General features: G+C 42.8%; 1 protein-coding gene across 29 annotated transcripts in view; it reads left to right on the top strand.

The window, feature by feature from the left end:
- Rbfox2 (RNA binding fox-1 homolog 2) overlaps positions 1-25,063 on the top strand; it is a 227,308-nt gene that overhangs the window by 158,306 nt on the left and 43,939 nt on the right. For all 29 annotated transcript variants that reach the window (XM_021216971.2, XM_021216970.2, XM_029547844.1 and 26 more), the window contains one exon: positions 11,275-11,499. In XM_021216971.2, coding sequence (XP_021072630.1) covers positions 11,275-11,499 — 225 coding nt within the window. The remainder of the gene's footprint in view (positions 1-11,274; positions 11,500-25,063) is intronic.

Genomic DNA, 25,063 nt, shown 5'->3' with positions numbered 1-25,063 from the left:
GAGAGAGAGAGAGAGAGAGAGAGAGAGAGAGAGAGAGAGAAAGAGAGAGAGGGGGGGAGAGAAGAAAGAGAAGAGAGAGAACGAGAACCCTAAGATGCAAGCACAGCAGTAATCCAAGGGAGCATTGATTAATTTCTGTAACTGCATTTTATGTCTTTAGTAAAGAAGAATAGGGTTCCCCTTTCCCTTAGGTTTCTATTAATGTCAGTGTTTATAGGGAAAAAACAGTCTTTAAGATTCCAGCTCAGTGACTTGTGTTTTGGACCTTGTGGTCTTATCTTAAATCACGGTGATAGTGACTAATGACTTGACTGCCTGTTTTGTTTTGTTTTTTGATGTTGTTGTTTTGTGTGTACACCTGATCTTGGTGCTTACATGTACATTGCCAGGCAGTGACCCCTCTTTCTATTTCACAGATGAAGAGCGAAGCATTGAGGGATCACATGATTTATCCAAGATCCCAGAGTCTGGGTTTGAACCTAGATCTGCCCCTCCAGTGTCTTGCCCCCTCCTCCTTTCACCATGGCCCCTCATTATGTCAAGTATAACATTCAGAATACAGATCATGGGCTGGCTGTGGCTCAGTCAGTAGAGTGCTTGCTTTGTGTCCTGAATTTGATCTCCAATGCACATAAAACGGTATGGTGTACATACCTGTAATCTTAGCACTTGGGAAATGGAGTTGGTTCCACCCCTGTGAGGTGTTTATGTAAAACCTATTCATGCCATCAAACTAACCCTGAGTTATAATCCCTGAAGCAGTGTGAATAGTTGCTATCCTCCAGTCTTTGGAGAATAAGGATAAGGGAAAGGTCTGTGCATCTTTAACTGGCTCACCTTTTTCTGCATATTGGCAATAGATGTGCCTGCGGGTATGGAAGACTGACTTTTATTGGCTCTCTGCAATAGCTTGTAGCTGTTTGAGCTGGGGTACAAATAAATTGTTTAATAACATTTTGCTGACTCTTACAAAAGAAAACGCTTACGTTTACATGATAATATACCAAACACGTTTCTTCTTTTTCTAGAAACTTGATTCTTTCCCTGAGTAAGACCCCTTATCACAGAACTACAGACTGTTAAATCCCAAGTGAAGTTCATTTAAAAATCAGAGTACATTCCAGAGAGGCCGTGGGTTGCTCAGGCACATGCTGAAGGCAGGACTGCGGCCAGAACTTATGTTCTCTTCTGTGTGCTCTGCTGGCTAACACGTGGCTGACCTGTAGCGGTCCGACTTTCAGGGAGGTATTCTTGCTCCTTTTTTCTGAAAAGAAGAAGTGAGTAAGTTAAACTTGTGTGTTAGGCTCGTGTGTGTGTGTGTGTGTGTGTGTGTGTTTCTTTTTTTCTTAGTTTCATTTATTTTTTTGTGTGTATGACTGTCTGAGTATTGTGTGTACAGTGTCTGATGGTCCCCTAGAACGAGAGTTATAACTAGATGGTTATAAGCCATTATGAGTTCTGGGAAATGAATCCCAGTCCTCTGGAAAGAATGCCAGAGCTCTAAACCGTTGAGCCATCACTCCTCCAGCCCTGGCAGTCAGTCTTTGCTAAAAAATAATTTATATACGTTTTTCCCCCTGCGGTACCAAGGTCACTCAAACCCAGAGCCTTGCACATGCTGGGCCAGTATTCCACTCAGTGACCTACATCTCCAACCTGAAGTTTTATTTTTGAGCAATAACTGTATAGTTTTGATGTGGATGGTGAAATTCAGGTAAGGGGAAGAAACAGATAGTGCACGCACCACCACCACCACCTTTTAAAATTGAGCATTGACTTGATTGTCACAGAAAATTTAGAGAAAAATCTGGGTGTGTTTTACATCTTAGATGCATTGAATCCATGGCTGGTTCCAGTGTACCTTCTTTCTGGTCCACGGCTTCCTTTCCTTGGACACAGGCTGCCCTGATCAAGGGAAGTGGCCTGCTGGTGGTTTCTTCTCTGATTTGTCTTGTGAACAAGGATTAAATCTTGCAATCACTGGTTTATATTTCCTGGCTGTTCCTGACTAAAGGATCAGAGTCCATGACATGCCTTATTGATCCATTTGTTAGATCAATGAGGTAACAAATAATTTTCTTCTTTGGACTCCATTCTTGTCTAGGCCACTATTGCATTCGTTAGGGAGGATACTTTCTAATCAGTAAATACTTGTTTTTCCCTTGTTTTTTGAGAGTGCTTAGATACTTGCAAATCTTTTATGTCTGTCAAAAGTTTAGAATAGCTGCTAGTGCATTATTTGGGACATTCGGACTGTAAAGCACACACATGCACTTGACTCTGCTCCTCCTTTCCACAGACTTCCCTTTCCTTTTCTTTCCACAGACTCATTGTACCTCGTTTCATCTTTAGAGTATTGGCTTTGGGGGTATGTGTTCACAACACACGCGTGTGCATGTTTGTCTGTGTGGGGGTCAGAAGGCAGCCTCACTGCTCACCTTCTCCCTTGTTTGAGGCAAGGTCTCTTTTGATGTTTGCCACTGAGCTGTGCATCTGTCCCAGGCCAGCTGGCTCACAGGCTTCCAGAGGACTCCTGTGTCTACTTCCATGTCACTTGTAGAAGCACTGAGGTCACAGATACACGTCACTAGGTCTGGAGTTTATATGGATCAGTTTAAACTGATCTGAACTCATTTACGCAGTGAGTGCTTTTCCCCACTAGCATCTCCCTGGCCCATTTGCCTGATTGCTTAACGCTTAAGTACAAAGGCTGTCTCAGGAATTGTAGCAAAAACCATTCCTTTTCCTTTGAAACCCCAATTTGTTTTTAGGGAGCCAGTTTTTCTCACAGAGGAGTCTAGATTTGAAAGTTTGCTTAAAATTGTTATTGATTGTCTTGAATAATGCAATCTTGACTTCTGGGTTAGAATGCTTTCTGTTACCTCTCATCTGTTGTGATCCACTAGTAATATAAAAGTATGGAAAAGTAAATCAGCAGAGGGGCGTGGGGAGTGGCATAGCTGATAACAGGGGCTAAACAGAGTTCTGGAAAAATTAATGCAGATTGGGGAAAAAAAAAAAAGATAGGTTAAAAAGGAGGAGGCACTAAAGCCTGGCAGCAGACTTGTGAGCCTGCCTTAGTGAAGACAGTGCAGCCAGCATAAAATGAAGGTGGAAAGCAGCCAAAGGTTCTGTGTGTGTGAAGGGCTAGCTGCTTGGCACTGCCCAGGCCTCTCCAAGCACTTCCCCGTACCACCCTCTTTCTTTGGTATAGAAGGTAAACAAACAATTGCTTCTCTCCAAAGAACCAGATCAACATGTTTAGGGAAATTTAACTATACTCTTATTTTATTGTTGTTCTTATTGTCTGTTGGTGTTTTTGTTTCATTTGGTTTTGAAACTGTGTCTTAGTACATAGACTGGATCTCCCTACGTAGTCCAAGATGGCCTGAAACCCATAAACATGTTTGCCTCTGCTTCCTGAATGCTGGGATTAAAGGCATGTTCCAACACATCCAACTGTATTTGTATGTGTGTGGAGAGAGGTTTTGCCTGCATGTATGTCTGTCTACCATTTGTACAGTGCCCACAAGGACCAGAGAGGGGCATTAGATCCCCTGGAACTGGACTTATAGATGGTTGTGAATAGCAATGTCGGTGTTGTGAATCAAACCCAGATCCTCTGGAAGAGCAATAAATACTCTTATCTGCTAAATGGTCTCCCAACTCCTTAATTCTTTTTTTTTTTTAATGTATTATTAATTGTGCATATGTATACCCCTCCCTCCCTTCCTCCCTCCCTTTCTCCGTCTTTCCTCCCTACCCCATCAAAGGCTGGCATAGCCCTACTTTGTTTACTCTCATTTGTTCTGTTTGCATGGAACAAACTCACTTGTCCCTTCCTTCCTCCAGGCCCCAGATATGGGGTGCACTGTAGCTTGTTGGGCTGCCTAAGCCTAGGAGCATCCTGAGCATCTGCAGCCCCTACCTAGGACCTCTGCCTCTTAAGAGATGCTAAGGGAGGGCCACTCCCCCTGAAGACTGAGGGAGTGATAGAGCTGCTGCTCATTGCAAGTCTCTGAACATGCTGTCACCTGCATGGGCACATTTAATAAAATAAAGGGCTGGAGGATTTTGTTTTTGTTTGTTTTGTCGTATTGCTTTTTATTTATGTGTATGTGCCTGTGTCTGGTGTTGTGCAGGAGCCAGATCCTAGATCTGGTATTAAAAACAATTGTGAGGAACTGGAGAGATGGCTCAGAAATTAAGAGCACTGAGGACCTGAGTTCAATTCCCAGCAACCACATGGTGGCTCACAACCATCTGTAATGAGATCAGATGCTCTCTGTTCTGGTGTGTCTGAAGACAGCAACAGTGTACTCACATATATTAAGTAAACAAATAATTGTGAGCTGCTCAGTGTGGATGGTAGCAACCACACTTGGGTCCTCTAGCAAGCAATAAATGCTTTTAAACCACTGAGCTATCTATTCAGCCCCCAAAATAAAACTTAAAAAGGGAAAAATGATTTACCAACTACCCCTTAGAAATAGCTATCAAGGATCTTTCTGCGTTAGAAGCCTTTAGTGCTTGAACTCTTTAAAAGACCACAGACGCCAGAATGCTGGTGGACTGGCTACAGCTTCCCCAGCTCCCTCCCAGCTCCCAGTCTGTTCCCACTGCCACCTTCCCCTCTTCATCACCTGTCACTGTGCCAGGCTGGTCATATGCCTCTGGATCTCTTATTCTGGACCCTCTGTACTGTGTTTCCTTGTCTGCAGTATCCTTCCATCCAAACAGACATTTGCTGCCTTGGTTTCCAAAGAGACCTGACCAGATGTCACTGTCCCTGGCCTCCTGCAGATGGTAGAAGTCCCCTGTCACCTGCCTTCCGGCAGTCCACCTGGTCTTTGCTTTGCTTGTTTTCAATTACTTTTCTGTGCCTACTAAAAAGTGAACTCAAGGGCAAGGACTGGGTGGCTAATTACTGGTGGTTGTCCACAGCAGAGATTGTGTCCCTCTCATGACAGAGGCACGGTCAGAATGAGCTGAGTGGACAGAGCATATACATTTATGTTTAAATTTTTGAGTGAGAGAGAGAGAGAGAGAGACCCATGGAGTCTAGATAGAAGAGGGCAATCTGGTCCCTAAGAGCTGAAGTTACAAGCAGCTATAACCTTCCCAGTATGTTAACTGGACACAGGTCCTCTGCAAGAGCAGTATGTACTCTTTTTGGTTTTTGGGTTTTGGGTTTGTTTTTTGTTTGTTTGTTTGTTTTTCCAAAACAGGGTTTCTCTGTGTAGCCCTGGTTGTCCTGGAACTCACTCTGTACACCAGGCTGGCCGAGAACTTAGAAATCTGCCTGCCTGCCTCTGCCTCCTGAGTGCTGGGATTAAAGGCATGTGCCACCAACACCCGGCGCAGTATGTGCTCTTAACCTCTCCTCACTTTAGTCCTCTGTTTTTGATACAGTCTCATGTAGCCCAGGCTAACCTCAAACTCTGTACACTCCTAGCTCTCACGCTTTTCTTTTCATTCTCTCGTGGTACCTAACACAACTTCCAGGGCTCTCAGCTTCCAGTGATCATGCCGACTCTAGTACAGCTGAGAACTCGCTCCCTCCTGAGCTGATGGGGAAGAGGCGTTGTCCATCTTTTTTACAGATGGCACTTCAGAGTAAGGGATCGATTTAGTAAACATTCACTAAAGAAATCCTACTGTGTGTCCATCGGCCTCTTATGCAAGAACTTAGAATGAAAAAGTCTGTAGCTAATTTCTAACCAATTTAGAAACTTCACTTGCAAAATAGAGAATGTCCAAACCAGAGTAGAATTGCGACTGTGGACGCATGCATCTTTTCCTAGGGCAGGAATAGGGAAGATTTTCCCACTTACTTTATATGTATCTTATAATTTTTTTCCTCGTCATAAGTAAGTTGGCTACAGGAGAGCACCACCCATAAAACATAGTTCTTTTATAATTCCAAAGACACTCTGAGGGCCTGCCACAGTGTTTTATTCTGAACCAGCGTTGTTACTATTCCTAATAATATTTCAGTTTTGACATATGAAGGATGTAAAGATAATTATCCATGAAAAAAATAGTAAGCTAAATTGAAGTGGGAATTTTGTTTGAAAAAGTGATAATCATATATAGATTGCTTAAACCATCAATCATGTTGACAAGACTAGACTTGTAACCCAAAGGAAGGAGTGAGGAGACGCTTGCGTTTCCAAGCAGCAGGTAACAGCAGAACCAAAGCTGATGGTCTTGTTGCTAATGGGAAGCATGATCCGTGATATTGAGTGCTGCTGAGAAGGGAGGTGGAAGAGAACTTTTGAGAGTTTGGAGACATTCAAACTGTGACAGCGTGTGCCACTTTAAATCTAAGAAATCATTGGTTCAGATAGCTTTATCCTGAAATATTTATTTTACTGTTTAAATATTCATTGGTGTGTGAGATAGAAGCTCAGCCTCGGGGTTGGGGGGAGAAGTTTGTATTGTCATTTCTGTCTGAGTAAGTCAAAAGGCGGGGGCGGGAGGATGCAATATGTTGCCTGTTTATCTTTATTGTAGTAACGGTGTACAAGTGTGTGAGACTGCTCTGGTGCCTTCAGCGCTGCACATGGAAGCACCACTTGACCTTAGTTAGGTCCAGGCCTTTGGTTCTCTAACACAGTTAGGCCTGCTGTTCAGTGCATTTGCACCTTTGGGAGAAGGTGGTGCCTCTTCCCTCTGTAGGCACCATTAAAAAGTTGGTCCTCTATTTGCAGGCGGTGTGCTTTGCAGGCACTACTGCCTTCCTCTTACAGCCACCTCTTCTAGAAGCACAAGGCTTGCAGGCGCTCTCTGGGGGAGATGCTGCTACTGTCCCCCTTCTTCCTCTGAAGCAGTGCTTCTGAATAACAGGAGACATTAGCCACCGCACCCCACCCGCGCTGCCTTACTGGGAAGGATGGCAACCTAGGTTTTTGAACAGAGTTCTGAGTAGGAACTATGGACATGCCTGATGTCAGGAAAGAGGTGCAAGTGGAGAGTTGTGTATGTGGCACTGGTTCCTGACCTCCGGGGTCAGTGTTCTAGCTAACTCTTAAAACCACAACAGGCAAAGATCCTTGGTTGAAATTAAATTATAATTTCGTTAAGTGGTAATAGGTTTCTCTGTTGGTAGACTTTTTATTATATAATCAGGCTAGCTATTTATTTACCAAGTAACAAAAGCATAAGAGTAAAAAAAAAAAATGGGTTTTTCGCCCAGGTGTAAAAATGAAGTTTCATGGAGACACCGTGTTTAGGTATGCCTCCAAAGCTCTTCAAGTTACCTAACATCTTACATCTTTAGGTAAGAATTACCCTTCTCTAAGCTTTACTAGAAATATTTTAGAATTAGACACCAGCACTTCCACTGTATGTATCAGGCTGTGGAATTTTGATATTGGCAAGGAAACCATGCTTACAGACTCTACCTCTAGATTTTTCAGTCAGTTATAAGAAAATAAATAAAATATGAAGAGTATATTAGGTAATTTGACTGATTTCAGATACTGAAGAGGTTTGAGGGTAACACAGTAGATTTGAATGTGTGGCTGAGGCCAGAGTTGATTTTCTGTGAGTCTGTCCTCCATGTTTAAGTAGCTGTTTTACCCCTCTGCAGTCCCCCCCCCTTTTTTTTTTTATGAGTACTCTGTAGCTGTACAGATGGTTGTGAGCCTTCATGTGGTTGTTGGAGATTGAATTTTTAGGATCTCTGCTCACTACAGTCAACCCTGCTTGTTCAGTCCCTGCTTGCTCTGACCCAAAGATACATTTATTATTATACATAAGTACACTGTAGCTGTCTTTAGACACACCAGAAGAGGGCGTCAGATGTCATTACAGGTGGTTTTGAGCCATCATGTGGTTGCTGGGATTTGAACTCAGGATCTTCAGAAGAACAGTCAGTGCTCTTACCTGCTGAGCCATCTTGCCAGCCCCTCAGCATTTTCTTTTCATCATTCTTCTATAAACTGCTTTTGAATTATTTTATATGTATGGGTGTCTTTCCTGTATATGTACCATGAGTGCTTAGTGCCTGTAGAAGGCAAGAAGAAGTGTTGGATCCCCTGGAACTGGATCAACAGACCTGTGTGACCTACTTGTGGGTGCTAGGAATTGAACTTGGGTGTTCTAGAAGAGCAGCCAGTACTTTTAAGTGCTGAGCTATTTCTTCAGCCTTACAAACTACTTTTTAAATTGTGTCTAGATTTTCTTTTTCATGTATAAATGTCTATGGTATGCATTTTGTGTGTGTGTGTGTGTGTGTTAATATGGGAGATGCACATGTCTGTGTGGATAAACATGTGTGTACTTGCATAGGAAGGTCGGAGGGTCATGTCAGGAGTCTTCTTCACATGCTTTTCCAATGTATCCTTTAAGGTAGGGCCACACTCAAGCCTGGCAAACAGTGTCAGTCTAGCTAGTCAGCGTGCTCAAGGGTCCATCCGTCTGTGCCTTCAACCCACCAGACAACTATAACTGTGTTCTGAGTTTCCAAATATGGACCCTCACACTTGCAAGCCGTCTCCCCAGCCCTGGGAACAGTTATTTATGTACGTGCTTTGTTCCTGTTGTCATAGACCTAGACAAAATGAGCAAAATTCACTTTGCCAGCAGATCTGACAGGCCTCATGACTCAGGCTTACAGCTGAGAGCTTTCATACATGTTTTTTGCTGTACATGTGTGCTCATGCGTGCATGTATGTATGTCTGTGGGCATATGCACACAGATGTTCTTCTGTATATGCGAATGCATGTGGAAGCTGTAAGTTGGCATTCAGTGTCTTCTTCAGTTGCTTTCCACCTTAGTTTTGAGACAGGATCTCTAATGGAACCTGAAACTCACCTTTTGGCAAGACTGGCTGGCCAGCAATCCCAGGGGTCCTCCTGCCTCTGCCTGCCCAACTCCAAGCACTTCAACAACTGAACCATCTTCCCAGTGACTGGTTGGTTTTAGAAAGGCAGGCCAAGTTTGAAATCTGAGCCTACCTAAGCTCCCAGGGAATAAAAATGACGTTTGTAAAATGCTTAAAAGCAGAAATTTTTGGCATCCTAGTTAAACTGGGGGATATTCTTTCAAGCACTTCTTTTTATGATTGAGAGACTGTCTGATTGGGGTGCCTTTAGGATTTGTAGCCTGCTGTTTAGGTTATTCCTGTAAGTTGAAGTCGAGATTATGAAATTGAAAAATTAGAATGAAGTTGAGAAAGCAATGGAAAGAAAACAATAAAAATACCTTCTCTTTTCTACACCGCATGGACTTCATCCTAGAAAGATGGTAATAATTCACCTTTCCAGGTGTCATGTGATTAGCTGCCTAGCCTAAAACAGGGACCAGAGGTGTGTAAAGAATACTTGTTGGTTGGTCTTTGTCAGCTTGACACAAACTAGAGTTACATGGGAAGAGGTATCAATTGAGGAATTGCCTCTATCAAGCTGACCTGGAAATATGAATGTAGGCCATTTTTTGATTAATCACTAGTGTAGGAAAGCCCAGTGCACTGTGTATGGTGACACCCCTGGGTAGGTGGCCCTGGGTTGTACAAGAAAGCAGGCCAATCAAGCAGTGAGGAGCAAGCCAGTGAGTAAAGCTCCTCCATCAATCCTGCCTCCAGGTCCTTACCTGATAAGCCGTTTCTTAAGCCCTACAAACTAAATTGCTTTTAGAGCTGTGTGCGTGTGCGTGTGTGTGCGAGCGCACCTGCCTGCCTCTGTCTGTTTGCTCATATGTAGTCACATTCATGTGGAAGTCCAAGGTTTATGTCAAGAGTATTCTTTACAACTTGATTAAGTCAAGTGCTCTGTCTTGCCTCCATGATATGAACTACAAAGTGAAATGAACTCTTTTCTCCCCTGAATTGGTTTTGGTCCCAGCAATAGAAGGAAAAGTAGGACATTGGTCTCCCAGAGAGTCTGAAGGGAGTTGAGGCAGCTCACAACCACCTGTAACTCCAGCTCCTGAATGTCTGGCACCCTCTTCTGGCTTCTGTAATGACATACACAGATATATACATACACATACATTTTAAAAATAATACAAATATTTTAAAAGCATTTCATGTATGTAGAAGTAATCATACCAACTATCATAAGTTGGATGAGAGCCATTGTATTTCCCTTTCAACTTAAAACTTTGAAATGTGAACTGAAAATTGATTAGAAAACATTCTTATATCATTTTTATTAAGAATGTTAAATGACTTCATATTTCTAATAAAAACAATAGCCATAATATATTTAGTTGTAATATAATATAATATAATATAATAGTTGTCTGGTGGGTTGAAGGCACAGACGGATGGACCCTTGAGCACGCTGACTAGCTAGAGTGATTGCTATGAAACATCAAGCATTACCCCAGGTCTGTTGTCTTAGCATATGGACAGCTGTGTAAGTGTTGCTCTCAGTCACATTTCTCTGAGTAAGCAGGAGTCCTGACCCCTGGTGGAGGATTGCACCCTCTTATGGGCGACGACAGTTCTACTGTGGTTGCATCTCACGGTGCTTAGACTATGGGTACACCCTAGAAGCATTGCCTGCTCCGATCCCCACCACTAGTTGATGTGTTTATTCAGTTGACTGAGCCAGCTGTGGCAGAAATGGCCCCATGGAATGATTGATGCTATATGCTTGTGGACCACAGTCTCTCTCCCATCAGGGATGGGGTGGAAAATGGCGGTTAGAGTTCAAGAAGAGCAGTGTCAGAGACAGAGGCAAGTCCCTTGGTCCTAATCTAAACTTGGAAACTGTGTCTTTAAAACTTCATATGTTTCTTAATAGACCCTTTCTGAAGATTCTGAAAGGCACTCCTTAGACTCAGTTCATCTATTAGTCTACCTTAGTTTGAATTTTTGTCTGTTGCACGCCTGTCTAAATGCTAATCAGCCTTGGCCTTGGAAGCAGTATATTCTGCCACCAACTATGAGTACAGGCAGAGCACCAAATGATTTGGAAGAGATGATCAAATATTAAGCTTTTGGCTATCAAGATGGCTCATCAGGTAAAGAAAGGTGCTTATCACCAAATCTGAGTTTGATCCCAAGGGACTCATGTTGAAGGAGGATGTGGAATCAAGTTGTCCTAACTCCACACCATACCATAATGCTCACAGGCAAAGCACACCTAAAATTAAGTTTATCAGTTGATATTTTTTTAAGAATGAAGTTGTCTGATGATCCTAGCAGTTTCTTCCTGAGTGGGGAAGGTGAGAAAGCATGCCAAGAGTCCTGTGTACTTAGAAAGTCACTGTGTGATAAAGATTTATTCACTCACTCCTTTCTTTTCTGTTGCTTGCTCTAGGGTAACCAGGAGCCAACAACAACTCCTGACGCAATGGTTCAGCCTTTTACTACCATCCCGTTCCCACCACCTCCACAAAATGGAATTCCCACAGAATATGGAGTGCCACACACTCAGGACTATGCCGGCCAGACCAGTGAACATAACCTGACTCTCTACGGGAGTACACAGCCTCATGGAGAACAGAGTAGCAATTCACCCAGCAACCAGAATGGATCTCTCACGGTATGTGAAGTTGGAGATGCAAGGTAGAGGGATCGCCTTCTCAGAAGACAGAAAGAAAGTGCTTTGAGTTAGTTTAGCATTTCTATTCACTGCCCAGCGTGCATGAAATGACTGTTCTCTCCTAAGCCTTGTGGCTGGACAGGGGGGATTTGAACTAAACCTCGCTACTGCTGCCTGGAAGCAGCCTTCCTGCACCCTCCATTGTATGAATCCCCCACACCCAGCCTCATCTGCACAGTCTCACACAGGCTGTCTCACACAGCTTCCTCTTGTTCCTTGGAACTCTGGAGCATTTAAATGATTTGTCCCTCCCTCCTAGTTTCCTGCTCAGTGGTGGGTGCTGTGATGGTTCCTTCTCCTCTTGTTCGGATGTCAGATGTTGCAGTATTCTGGGTGCTTTCTCTGCAAACTTATACCACCAATTCACTGTCGTAAGCCAAAGCCAGGCATCACCAGTTCCCTACTCCTCATCTCTACCCTTAGTCATTAAGGAGTGTAGCAAGCACAATTTCACAGCAGTGTGCAGTAGTGTACGGCTCAGTTCTCATCTTCTCCCAGGCAGAGGAGAGCTTAGCTCTTCTGCCAGCTGTTCAGGGTTGATTCAGGTGACTAGAGATTAAATGACAGCCTGTCCTCAGAAGTTGAGGCAAGTTATTTATTTAATGTTCCTTTGCCTTGAAATTCAAGAAAATGAAGGTCATAATGCCCACTTCAAAAGCTGTCAAGAACATTACAAGAGTTTCTGACGGGCCTGATGGTACAGGCTTGTATCTTTGCAACCCAGGAATCTGAGGCAGGTGGACTGCCATAATTTAAGGTCTGTTGGAGCTACAAAGAGAATTCAAAGCCAGCCATGATTCATTAGCAAGATCCTGTCTCAAACTTAAAGTATAAAGGTGTCAGGGATAAACATGTGCCCTCCACCACTCAAACTACCCTCTGCCTCTTTTTTTTTTTTTTTTTTTTCCCAGCATAGTATTTTTACTGATTATTTGAGAATTTCACATAATGCGCCCTGGTTACACTCACTTCCCAGTCCTCTCGGGTCTGTACTGCTGCCAGAATCCATCAGTTATGGAGAGCTACACTTCAGCATCCTTATCACAACTTTTAAGAGTTTTCTTCATTTTCTGTCTAGTCTAGCTGCCAGAATGGTTCTTGTTTTTTGTTTGTTTGTTTAATCTCTTTTTCTTGTCTATGCTATGTGTGTTTCTGCCAACTCTTTAATAATTTCTTAGCACAGTTAGGAAAAACTGCAAACTCTGTACTTGGTTTTCTAGTCTCCAGCTCTGCCCACCTCTTTGACTTTACCCCTTACCACTGAATAAAGGAAAAGAAAGTGTCTCAAGATAACCAGATACACATCTCACACACAGCTACAGTCACCACAGCATAATTATCTGTGGAGTCTGATTCCAAATGAAATGCCCTGTTGTTCATATCAAGCTGTTTCTCGTGTTTAGATTCCATTTTCTCTTGGTATCAGAAGAGCAGAGGGCACCTTATTCAGACTTGAGGCATCAGGAAAAGATTCACTTCTAGAAACTAAAACTCTCCATTGTGTCACGTGCACAGAGCCTGCAAGGCTTTCCTTTTGTTCTCACAGACAATTAAGACACCTCCATGGGAAAAACAAAAACTTGACTTCCTTGAAAACATGCCATCTTTCCTATGATGGTTCCTTCTGTGTAGACACATAATTTTACACCCATAAGTAACGTGCAGTAATGGATGATTGGTTTGAAGGCAGAGTCTGGATCTGAGAATTAGCAAGAGGCTCTTGTAGCATTTGTTTGGATGAGGACTGTCCAGGCTGCTCTGTTGGCCATGTTCAATCACCTTTCAAAGGATGAACTCACGGGCTTCCTACAACTGTTTCTACCAAAGGAATAGAAAGGGGGAAATATAGTTCTGAGTCTTCTTATGATATTTTAACTTCAAACTATTTGTAGAATAGTTAATCAATGAGCTTTGTAATTGCTGTTTCTTCATTTCTGTTTTTGTTGTTGTTGTTTTGGTTTGGTTTTTTGAGTTTTGGTCTTTTGTATCTTTTTGAGAATTTCCTCTGAGTTGATAATTTCACTAATACAAAATTACTAGGCATATAAATCAGCCTATGAGTACTTACCTTACACACATGAAGCCATGGGTTTGATTCCTCAGAACTGGGTAAAACCAGGCATAATGGTGCATACCTATAACCACAGCTCAAAGGTGGAAGGCGGCTCAGAAGTGTAAGGTCGTTCCTGGGGGCCTAGAGAATTCCAGGCTACCCCAGTTCATATATGTGATCTCAAAACAATTTAATCATAACAATGTATGATTCCTTTTTATTTTCCAGAGTTCATAATAACACCTTATATTTTAAGACAAAGTTGTGCTATACATCCTATGAATGGGAACTTCTAATAGTGACTCTTGTCTCTTCCTCCCATGTGCGAGATTATAGGGTGTGCCATCCTCCCCTGGCTTTTTCACACACACACACACACACACACACACACACACACACACACACACACGCATACCTTTAAAAAAAAAAAAAAAAAGACAGGATTTCTCTGTGTAGCCTTAGCTTGCTTGGAACTTGCTATGTAAACCAAACTGGCCTTGAAGACTCTCAGAGATCCACCTGCCTCTGCCTCCCAAATGCAGGGATTAAAGGCATGTACCATCATGCCTGGCTATAATGGGATCTTTTGTACAATGTATGGAAGTTTCACCTGTCAATAAAAAAGCCTTTGGCCAAAGAGCTGAGGCAGAATTAGAAGGTAGGACATCCAACAGTAGAGAGGGATTGAATTTCTGGGATAGAGACGGGTGTGGGGAAGATTTTCCTCAAACTCTTGAGAAGACAGTTGCATGAAACTGAAGACCTGATAACCAGCCATGTGGCATGACTTAGAATAGAGTAACAGGTAATGAAGTTATGAGCAGGCTGGGGACAGAGCCAAGGCTGTTGGCCTATGCCCTTGTTCATATCTAAGAAGTCTCAGAGTCGTTATTTCAGGGAGCTCATGCCCAGGTGGAAAAGCTCTGTTACACCTGGCTCCCCTGAGTTTTAATAACTTATGTCTTCTCTGGCCAGTCTATAAATTAACATTTATATTTGTTTGTGTGTGAGTATGTGAGTGTATGTTCATGTAGAGGCACATAGGAACCATACACATGTGTATACCTGCACGTGGAAACCAGAAAACAAACTCAGCTGTGGTTCCACGGGAGCCACCTCTCTTGTTTGTTCCTTGGCCTGGAGCTCACTATGCAGGCAAGGCTGGCTGGCCAACAGGCTTCCCCAGAGCTAGGATTGCAGGCAGTTCTGGAGATTGAACTCAGGTCCTCTCTAGGAGGCAAGCACCTACCCAGCTGAGCTGTCTCCAAATCTCAAGGCTTGCTATCCCATTGTGACCTCCTCCTTCCTGTTCAGTTTGTGAGTCCTCCTCCTTTACATTTTATTTTATATGTCAGGTGTCTGCCTGCATGTCTGTGCACCACATGTATGCTGTGCCCTCAGAGACCAGACAGGGCATCAGATACCCTGGGACTGGAGTTACAGGTGGCTGTGAGCTACCATGTGAGTACTGGGAATCTAACCCAGGTCCTCTGAAAGAGCAGATAGTACTCCACACTGAGCTGTCTCTCCAGCCCATTTTTAGCTTTTCAGGTTGGAAGCTAAGGCAGTTGATTTTCAGGGTTTCTTCATTCTGTGTTTAAGCTATAAGTTTCCCTATAAAAGTCCTTATAAGTGGAACCCCAAAAGGAGGTAGATTGTTCTATTTTTTTCATTTCAAGACATTCTTAAAACTTCATTAATTTCAGGCTGGGCAATGGTGTTACACACCTTTAATCCCAGCACTCTATAGAGGCACAGGCAAGTTCCAGAATATCTAGTGCTACACAGAGAGACCTGTCTGGCACATGCACTCTCTGGGGAGGAGAGAGGAGGAATTAATGGACAGTGGACTCGATCTTGTTTCTTGGCCTAGTGAATTTACTTATATCACTTTTTAACTCTGGAATTGCTCCTGTCATCATTATTCATATATGTGAATATTATCCTTTAATTCCTTAGCTTTATTTGTATATGCTTATTGGCATCCTGTTCAATCCAGCATCCGGGCCTGGGTTCATTGCAAGTTACTGCTAATGTTTTGAATCTGGGCCATTCTTTGCACTTTCCTACTTTCTATATGTAGTAACTTTGTCTTGGTTTTTTTCTGAAAGGATACATGTGCACACTATGTACTTTGTCCACAGTAGAATGACATTGATAGGACACTGATGCTTCTGCCTGGTAATGTTCCTGACCTCTCTCTCTACCCTCCCCTGCTAGAAGGCAGATGCTGCCTGGCCATTAGGAGGGCATCCATAGTTGAGCCGGCTCATTCTCAAGTTTGCCCTGGGTTTCCTTTCCATTGTTTCTATCTTCCCTTCCTTACCCCTTTTGACCTGTGTTATTTTGCAGCCTCCTAGGAAAAGGAGAGGTTTTTCTAGCCTTTCTGTAGTCTCCTCACCACACCCCCACCCTGGGATCTCCCTTTTAGCTATCTGGCTAATCCACTCATCCTAGTCAGACCATAACCTCGAGCTCTAAATGTGTCCTGTTGGGTTCTTACTGACTTGCCACCTGTTGCTGTCAGTACCGTGAGTTTTCTCTCTCCTCCTTCCACGTTTGTAGGAGATGGGGATGCGTTGCTTAGAGATTAAGTAGAGTAGTAAAACTTAGATGTAACATTTATTCTACTAAATTTTTACCATCTGCTTATGTGTCTCATAAAACAGTCTAGCGGTTCATATGGCCAATTAAATCCAAGAGGCAGATAGGAAGCAAATTAATTAATCATAACCTTAAGTTTGCATAGCACCTTTCAGTTTAAAATGCTTCTTTGAATTGTTTGATTATGGCTTGTAAAACAGCCCAAGTGGGGAATTGTAGATCTACACCCTTCATCACTCAGACCCAGTGAAATAGATTATGTGCATATTTATTAATCTTCTCAGGCTGTGAGCATCATGTCACTCAGCCTATATAGGTATGCTTGTTACCAGAAAACCTTCCTGACTTTCTGAAGCCTCCAAAGAAAAAGTTTTCTTTGTTCATCTCTGCATCCCATGACGTCTCACAGTGTCCATCACTCAATGCTTCTTGGAAAAAAGATGCAACAAGATACAGATGTTCTCAGGAGGGAGAAGCTGGGGTTCCTGGTAAAGATTCTAATTGATCTGGGCCTTGTGTTTATATCAGCAGTAGAAATTCTGACCTGAGTAGATGGTGGTATGAAGGATTAAGAAATCGGTTCTTGGTTCAAGGTTGGAGAGAAGAAAACAAAATGTCTAGACCAAAGCACAGATTCCCATTTGAACAAAGTTCAGGGGGTTGATGAAGGCCTGTAGAAGAAAAATCCTTTGGGCACAAGTTGATAAGAGCTTTTGGACACCAAGATAAGACTGGGGAGGGGGGACTTGGAGGTTTTGAGGAAGGATCTGAAATGAGTAGAACGTGACCTGCAGCCTAGGCAGCCAGAGAGCAGGAGCTGGAGTGAGAGGCCACAGCTACAGAGAGTCCTGTGTGGTTTGCACTAGGGGTCGTGGTGGCTGTGTAGAGAAAGTGAGTTCAAGAGTGCAGAATTGGACCAGCAAAGTAAGTAGGCAGGTAGCTACCATGTATTGGTCAAAGAGTGTCTTGAGTAAATCACATTATCTCTGGGTTTCACTTTCCTTCTCTGTAAAATGAAGCTAGTGCAGTCACCTGACCTGGAGTACATCGAGCATAAACTAGAAATTCATGAATACTTCAGGTCTTCTCATTATGGCGGTGCCACAAATTAACCCAGGACATTGCATAAGATAGCTAGGCAAATGCTTGCCTCTGAGTTACATACCCAGCCTGGGATTTTTGAGGCAAGGCTCACTTTGTAGCCCAGACAGGCCTTAAACTAAAGATTCTTCTGCCTCAGCCTCTGAGTCCTGGGATTAAGGTATGCTACCATGCCTGGCTGGTGTTTGAGCTGTTTATTGCTGTGAGCTGTGCTGTTGAGTCCAGCTCTTGCTTGGGTTGGGTTGTATAGTCCTCTCTTGTTGAAAAGAAAGGACTTCTCATTTAAAGATAAGAACTGAGCACTGAGTTCTACAGTGTTTGTTTTTTAACTGAATTTTAGAAATTTGGTCTGCCTTTAAGATGAGAGTTTGTTTTGATTGTCATCAGTCTCTTGTTATGCACTGGCAAAAGCACTAGCCAGTTAGGGGCTGCCTCTTGGCCTACAGAGAAGACAGGAATCCAGTTAGTACATGTGCAAATATTTCTAAAGGACAGCAAGCTTAAGTAGCCAAAGCATTTGAAGTAGTCGGGTTTTAAAATTCTATCTACTGAATTATATTTTTCTCGAAAGCCTAATGTCTACCCTTTTTCAAAACAAAACACTTTTAATGAGAGAGACCTTAACAGTATAGTTAGCTTCTGTGACCAGTTGGTAGTAAGATTTAGAAATACACTGTTGGGGTTGGAGAGTTGGCTCAGCAGCTAAGAGCACTTGTTGCTCTTGCAGAGGACCCAGGTTCATTTTCTAGTATGCACTTGGTGATTCACAGCCACCATAACTTAAGTTACAGTTCCATCTCATCTGACCTGTGAACATGAGACACGTATAGAGTAAGAGACAGGTCCTGTATCCCCTAAACCTGATATTTAAAGATGGATGGATGGATGGATGGATGGATGGATGGATGGATGGATGGATAACAAGCCTGCAGGAGGAGAATGCAGGATGGGGCATTTGTGTGGTCACAGATCACTGGCAGTTCCCAAGACTTTCTTAGAGGGACCTCTGGGTTAAACAGTTTCCATGCATTTACAATGTAACACCTGCCATTTCACTGTGTTTGTTGGCTTTTGCTATCAGTCCAAAAGCAATAGTAGGTCAAATTACCAGTGCCTAGCAGGAATCCAAACAGTGATAGTAAATCATGCTGGTGGCAGTAGTTGTACCCTTCATGTCACACATGCACAGAACAAAAGAAAACACAAGCAAGTCCTTGGTGAAACTGTGGGCAACTGGTCCTTTTCATATTCCCACAGGAGAATGAACGGTGTTCATACCATCTATTTCCTATTCAAAATGCTTTCCTTGCCACAAGTGAGAACATTGTGACGGAACTGCAGACTGAACTCACTGCTGTCTTTCCATACAAGAGCCACTAGCCACTAGGCAGACTAGTACTCTCATTTGAATATGTGGTAGACGTTCTCTTGAGAATGAGTAGACTCGTCTTTTTAAGGAGGAAATTGATCAAAGATGCTATGAGCAACATTTAAACTTCCCCACAAATATCAGAAAATGTTATGCCCTCTGTGAGCTTTATAGATCCTAAGTATATTCAGAAACAGTATGACAACACCCTAGTCAGTGATGGGCCAGATGGAGGACCATGGTCCTTTAATATTATCTCAGGGCTGAGTGTGTCAGGGGCAGGCAGGTTTCTGTGTCTGAAGCAATCCTGATCTATATAGCAAGTTCCAGACCAGCCAGGGTTATATAATGAGACCCTGTCTTTAAGAAGAAAAGAGTATTATAATGGAATCAGAAAATTTCTCTCACCCAGTGACATAGGTGCCATAGAGTATTGCTGAAAGATCAGGTTCTCAACCTGTGGGTCATGTCCCCTCCAGGGTCACCTAAGACCATCTACATATCATATTTACATTATGATTCATAACAGTAGCAAGATTACAGTAATGAAGCAGCAATGAAAATGATTTTATGGTTGGGGGGGGTCACCACAACATGAGGAACTATATATATTAAAGGGTCGCAGCATTAGGAAGGTTGAACCACTGCTCTAAAACCTAAGTATACAGTGGGATGTTGTATCTAGCTTTGATATTTGCACAGCAATGAAATTGCCCCACACTCTGCGTGCCTGTCATTAGGAATCTCTGGCTTTACTTTGAAGAGTTTCACAATGGGATCAGTACAAATATTAGCAAATAGGGTGATGGGGGGTTAGGTGTAATATAGTGAAATGTCCAATGTCACTAATATTTAACTAAGTGTTGCACAAGCCTTTAGTCCTGGCACTCGTGAAGCAGGGAGTTCCAGTATAGTCAGGGCTACACAGAGAAACCCTGTCTTGAAAAACATAAATTAATTAATTAGTTAATCCGCCTGATCAGCAAGCCAACAGCTTTCACCATTTACAAATACTGAACGTTACATAATTATGTATGAGTGAAAGATGCACACAAGTTACTTGGTTGTCCAGTCCACAGTAGCTTAAGAAATAGCCTGAGAAGTTTATTGGCCTGGTTTGACATTGCCGTCAGCTTTCTAGAGACTGCTGTTGAAGATGTTAGCTCAGTGGTTGAATGTTTGCCTCCTTAGTGCGTGTGAGAGAGACCCCAGAGTCCATCACCAGCGAGAAACCACCACTTGTCAAATGTGGGTATATTATCCAAGATAATAACCCACAGTTTTCCAAGAGGACTGTTCTCAGCAGTCTATGGGTCAGAACAACGTATCAAACAGAACAAATGCTCATGTTATAGAGATCACTAATAATTTAACTGTTACTTTGGAAAATAGTTAACTTTTCATAAAAATGTTATGTTAACAGTAGGCTTGTGCCTTCTATGTAAATTTCTGTTTTAAAATATTTCTCATAATGGTAAATGCTAATAGGTATAAATCCACAGGATATACTTTGTAATGTAAAGTTGAAAAGGGGACCAGGCTTGTTGTGCAGTCCTTGTAATCCCAGCCCTTAAGACACAGGCGCAGGAAAATCAAGTTGGAGACCAGCCTGAACTGCACAGCTAGACCCGGTCATTAAAAATGGAGAGTAGAAGTAAGATTGTACGTCGAAGCCTTTCTGTTGATGATAAACTTGGTACGTGCTTAAAGTTACAGCATGATGTTCTGAGTGCAGTGTATTTGGTGTGAACAAGGCTCTTCTGAAACAGACATGCTCAGTGTGAGCTTGGTAGAAATTCAGCTATAGTGGACCTGGATGTAAGGCCCAGTATCACGTGTCAGTGTAAATTTGGAGTTTGATTTTTCTGGTGAATAAGAGTGTTGCACAGAGTTGCTGGTGAGCTAAAGGTAGAACACTGAGGAAATGGCTGCATAGCATTTCTTCATACATTAGCCAAGTCTCCTGCAGGCAGGTCTCAGCACACACTCTAGCTGACAGGAGCTCGGACCTCCCTCTTACTGCCCTCCATCCTCATAAGGCCTTGGCTTTGCTGTGTACCATCTCTGGAATCAAAGCCACTTTCTCATAGTTGACTTACCAACACTTGTACTTGCCTTTATCTAATGATAACTCTCAATGGTGCCTTGCAGATCGTTGGCCTGCTATCAGTACAGCCAACGTGTAGCACTTACCAGTCAGCTGGGCTGCTTCAGTTCTTTGATGTTTTATGTTGCTGGGTCCTCTTACCTTCAGCCTGCAGCAAAGCTGTCATTAGCATGTTCCTGGTCTGTCATTACAGACTTTCACTTCTCAGGTACCCATGAGTCTTGTCTGCCTCAAAAACTGAAAAGTAGGTAAAATACATTAAGTCTACATAAAATACCCACATCCTTTGTCAGTGTACTCATAAAAAGACTGTTTTGTATCTTTCACCTTCTGAGTTTTGATGCCTATGAGTAGTCTGGCTGTCTCTTGTGGGCAAGTAGGGTATCCATTTCCTAGTTTGTAAATCAAGAGTTGCCACAGAATGCTACAATCAGACAATAGAAAAAATGTCTTTGGACCATGTACGAGCCAAGATACTATTGTGGCACATAGTTATTGGACTTGTCTCCATACCTGCTACTCTGCTGGGCATACCATAACTTGCCTGCCCTTGCCACTTAAAGAGACCCAGCCAAAAAGTTACTAGAAACAGCAATGCTATAGCTTACCAACCCATTCTTCCACATCTCACATATCACAAGGGTGATAAAACTATAATGGATATTTAGGAACTTTTAAAAAGATTTATCAGAGTAGGGTTAACTGAGAAACATTGTAACTAATGCTCAACCAGCAACATAGGTAATGGTCCCCTCCTTGGAGGATTTTCTGGATTCACTGGAGAAGTTACTCTCACATTCTTATTGTGGTGCGTAGGGCAGAACAGCACTCAGCACGTTGGCTAAAGTACTGTTTGTATATGAGTCTCTGACTGTCCTGGCTAGTTTTATGTCAACTTGATATAAGCTGGAGTCACCTGAGAAGAGGACTGGTGGTCCTGGGTTGTATAAGAAAGCCGACTGAGCAAACAGTGGGAAGTCAGTCAGTAGGCAGCACCACTCATGCCTGTGCATCAGCACCTGCCTCCAGGGTCCTGCCCTGCTGTTTTACATGGTGAACTGTAATATAAGTGGCTCTCAGCTCTTTAATGGGGGATGGGGGGAGGCACCTAAGACCATTTGCATATCAGATATTTACATTATAGTTCATAACAGTAACAAAGTTGTAGTTATGAAGTAGCAATGAAGTCATGTTGTGGTTGGGAGTCACCACCACATGGGAAATTATATTAAGGGGTCACAGCATTAGGAAGGTTGTATGGAACTGAGAGTGAAATAAGCCCTGTGCTCTTCACGTTGCTTTTGGTCATGGTGTTTCATTACAGCAATAGTAACCCTGACTAAGACACTGACGTATCAGTGCAAGTTAGTAAGCCGCCGTCATTCTGTGTCCTAAAATCCATTCTTATAAAACAGAATTTTCCAAACTGGAATTTGAGATAAAATGGGTATATGATATTGCATTGCAGAAATCCCAGTGCTTTAGAAGTAGAAACAGGAGATTTGTGAGTTTAAGGCCAGCCTGGGCTATAGCAAAACTTTGTATTACTTCATAAAGGGGAGTAGGGAGAAAATGACTAGGTAAATGGGTGATGCGTGTGAGACATGCAAGGTTGGGGAAAATGGGTTCACCTTTTAGAAAGCCAGGACCCCAAGACTATGTTTTGCTTAGTGTCCCCAGATTTATCACAGAACACCAGCTGATGTCTGGCACCTCAGACCTGTTCTTAGAGGCTGCTGCTTTATGGTTTTCAGTGTGTTCATGTGTGCATTCATAGATGCATCTAAAGTTATCACTTACCTGCATTTAAAGGCTGTGGTCTTTCCAATTGGTTTTACTTTGGCATTAAATTCATCACAAGGCTGAGATCGAACTTGCTATGTATGCCTGATGAGTCCAATCCTGGACTTGTAAAGGAGACACTATAGCACACACTTACTGTGTCATACACACACATCACATTCTTAACTCAAAATTGGATTTAAATAACATGAGTTTTGACATATGATACAAAAGTTAAAGCAGTTTTGTTTTTTCTTCAGATTATGAATCTACCCAAATAGAAACTGTTGATAATTACCTAATTTCAGCCAGGCTAGTGGCAACTACTTGGGAGGCTGAGGCAGGAGGACTGCATGATCCCAGGAGTTTAAGACTAGCCTGGGGGAAAAACCCTCTAAAGAACAAGCCGTTCACATGGTAGCTCCTGGAGGCCGCCTCTCCAGCAGCTTGAAAACCCCGTCTTGGGACTGTACTGAATTATGCACTTCCAGACCCAGTTCCTTTCCATTGTGCTGCCGATAGTGGCTGTAAAAACCCCGTGGAAAGGACCCTATGGACCCTTGACCCCTCTGCCCACTGAAAACATAGTGCAGGAACCATGTGTGTTGTTCTTCATAAAGCCATGAGAGCTTCCAAGGGAGTGCTACAGGCATCCTGAAAGTGCTTCAGATTGTCCTTCCTCTCCTCTCCTCTTACATGAATTTACAGAAAAACAGAAATTCCTACAGAAACTGTATGTTATCCTGTAGAGCCAGTGACTGAAGCTCTGTAAAAGTACTTGATTCAGCTGATGTAATTGTTATCTTAGAGGCTTCCCATCTCTGCTAACCAAGACCTAATCCTGGAAGCTTCTAGACTCCATACAATCTCATCTAGGCCTAGAATATTTTCAGCCTCTGAGACTTACTGCTGAATAAGCTTTTCCTTTCCTGGCTCGTTCTGATCTCTAGCTGGCTGGTTCAACTCTGCTGTTCTGGCCCAAAAGGCCTCTCTCCACACTCACTGGTTCAATCTGGCTTGTCTGGACTTCTCCTGAATTGCTCTGCTTCACCTCATACTAACTCTAGACATCTGCTTTGGCTCCTCATTCTCTGGCTTGTCCTCTTAGTCTTTTGTTCCTCAGACTCCTTATCAGGAAAATGAGAATTAAAATAGCACCTACTATGTTTGTTTAAAAAAAATTATCTACTATGTAGGGTTATTGAAACATTAAAATACTTAGCTTGCATCTGACAGCTAGTAAACTTATGTCAGGTCTAACATCCAGTGTGCATTCAAGAAACAGTTACAGTTATCCTGTAGGAACTTTCTGTTCTTCAGTAAAAGTATGTAAGAGGAGAGGGGAGTGGGGACCAGGTGGTATAAGGAGAGGAAAGACAATCTGAAGCCCCTTCAGGATGCAGGAGCCCTCTGCTTGAAGGCCACTGGTGAGATGGACAAGTGCAACCACACACACGCAGCACGCACACACTGTTCACACACACAATAAATAAAATCATCAAATCATTGCAGCACATATATTTATGGGCTCATTACTTGTTTTATAAAGACCACCTACAATAATCCTAAGCAAAAGCCAGTGTCCCAATTGAAAATGGATAAAGGGTTTGTATAGGTATCCCACAGGAAACTACCTATGTCCCGAAGTGTATGAAAAGTTTCACTGTGAAGCTATTGTTTCTCACCAAAATAGCTCCAACTGTGTTGCATGGGCCTACAGCACATACCCAGCAGGGGTGGGTTCAGCACAGTAGAGCCACTTTGGGTGGTATTACTAAGGCTGAATATGCACTTATGACATTGACCTAACTGGCCCATTCTGGGTGTGTATGCAATCGCTACCAAAAGACAGGATGAGATGCTCCCAGGAACATCACTGTTAGCAGACAGCAACTCAGTGGGGTACCTTAAGGAAGGGAAAGTAGGTTTGCCAACTAGCACAGTGATGACTTTGGCAAGGTCTGAGGGCTAGAGTGGGCCCTGCTTCTTACTCTGCTTTCATAGCTTTGTAAGTATATTTTCTGATAAAGATTCATGCAGCCCTGTGCTTATGATTTCAGTGTCTTGAGTGTCTCCCTGTATGACTAAGTACACCTGGCACCTGCAGAGGCCATAGGGAGAGCATCAGGATCCATGGAACTGGAGTTCCAGAGGGTTGAGATCCACCATGTGGGTGCTGGGAACCAAACTCAGGTCTTCTGCAAGAGCAACAAGTTCTCTTAACCACTGAGCCATCTCTCCAGCCCCTGATTTGTGTGGTTTTACTGATATTAAATATTTATTTGCTTATTTGGTTTTTTCTTTAGTTGATTGCTTGCTTAGTTGGTGTTTTTGAAACAGGGTCTCACTCTCTAGACCAGGCAGACCTCAAACTCAGAGATCCAACTGCCTCTACCTTGTGAGTGCTGGGATTAAAAAGCCTGTACCACCACCACCACAGCCTTCCCAGCAAATCTCCATTTTATTTGGTTTTTTTTTTTTTTTTTTT

This window comes from Mus pahari, chromosome 17 (genome assembly GCF_900095145.1).
Source record: "Mus pahari chromosome 17, PAHARI_EIJ_v1.1, whole genome shotgun sequence".
In the NCBI taxonomy this organism is placed as follows: domain Eukaryota; kingdom Metazoa; phylum Chordata; class Mammalia; order Rodentia; family Muridae; genus Mus; species Mus pahari.
This window is presented reverse-complemented; position numbering and strand designations above follow the sequence as displayed.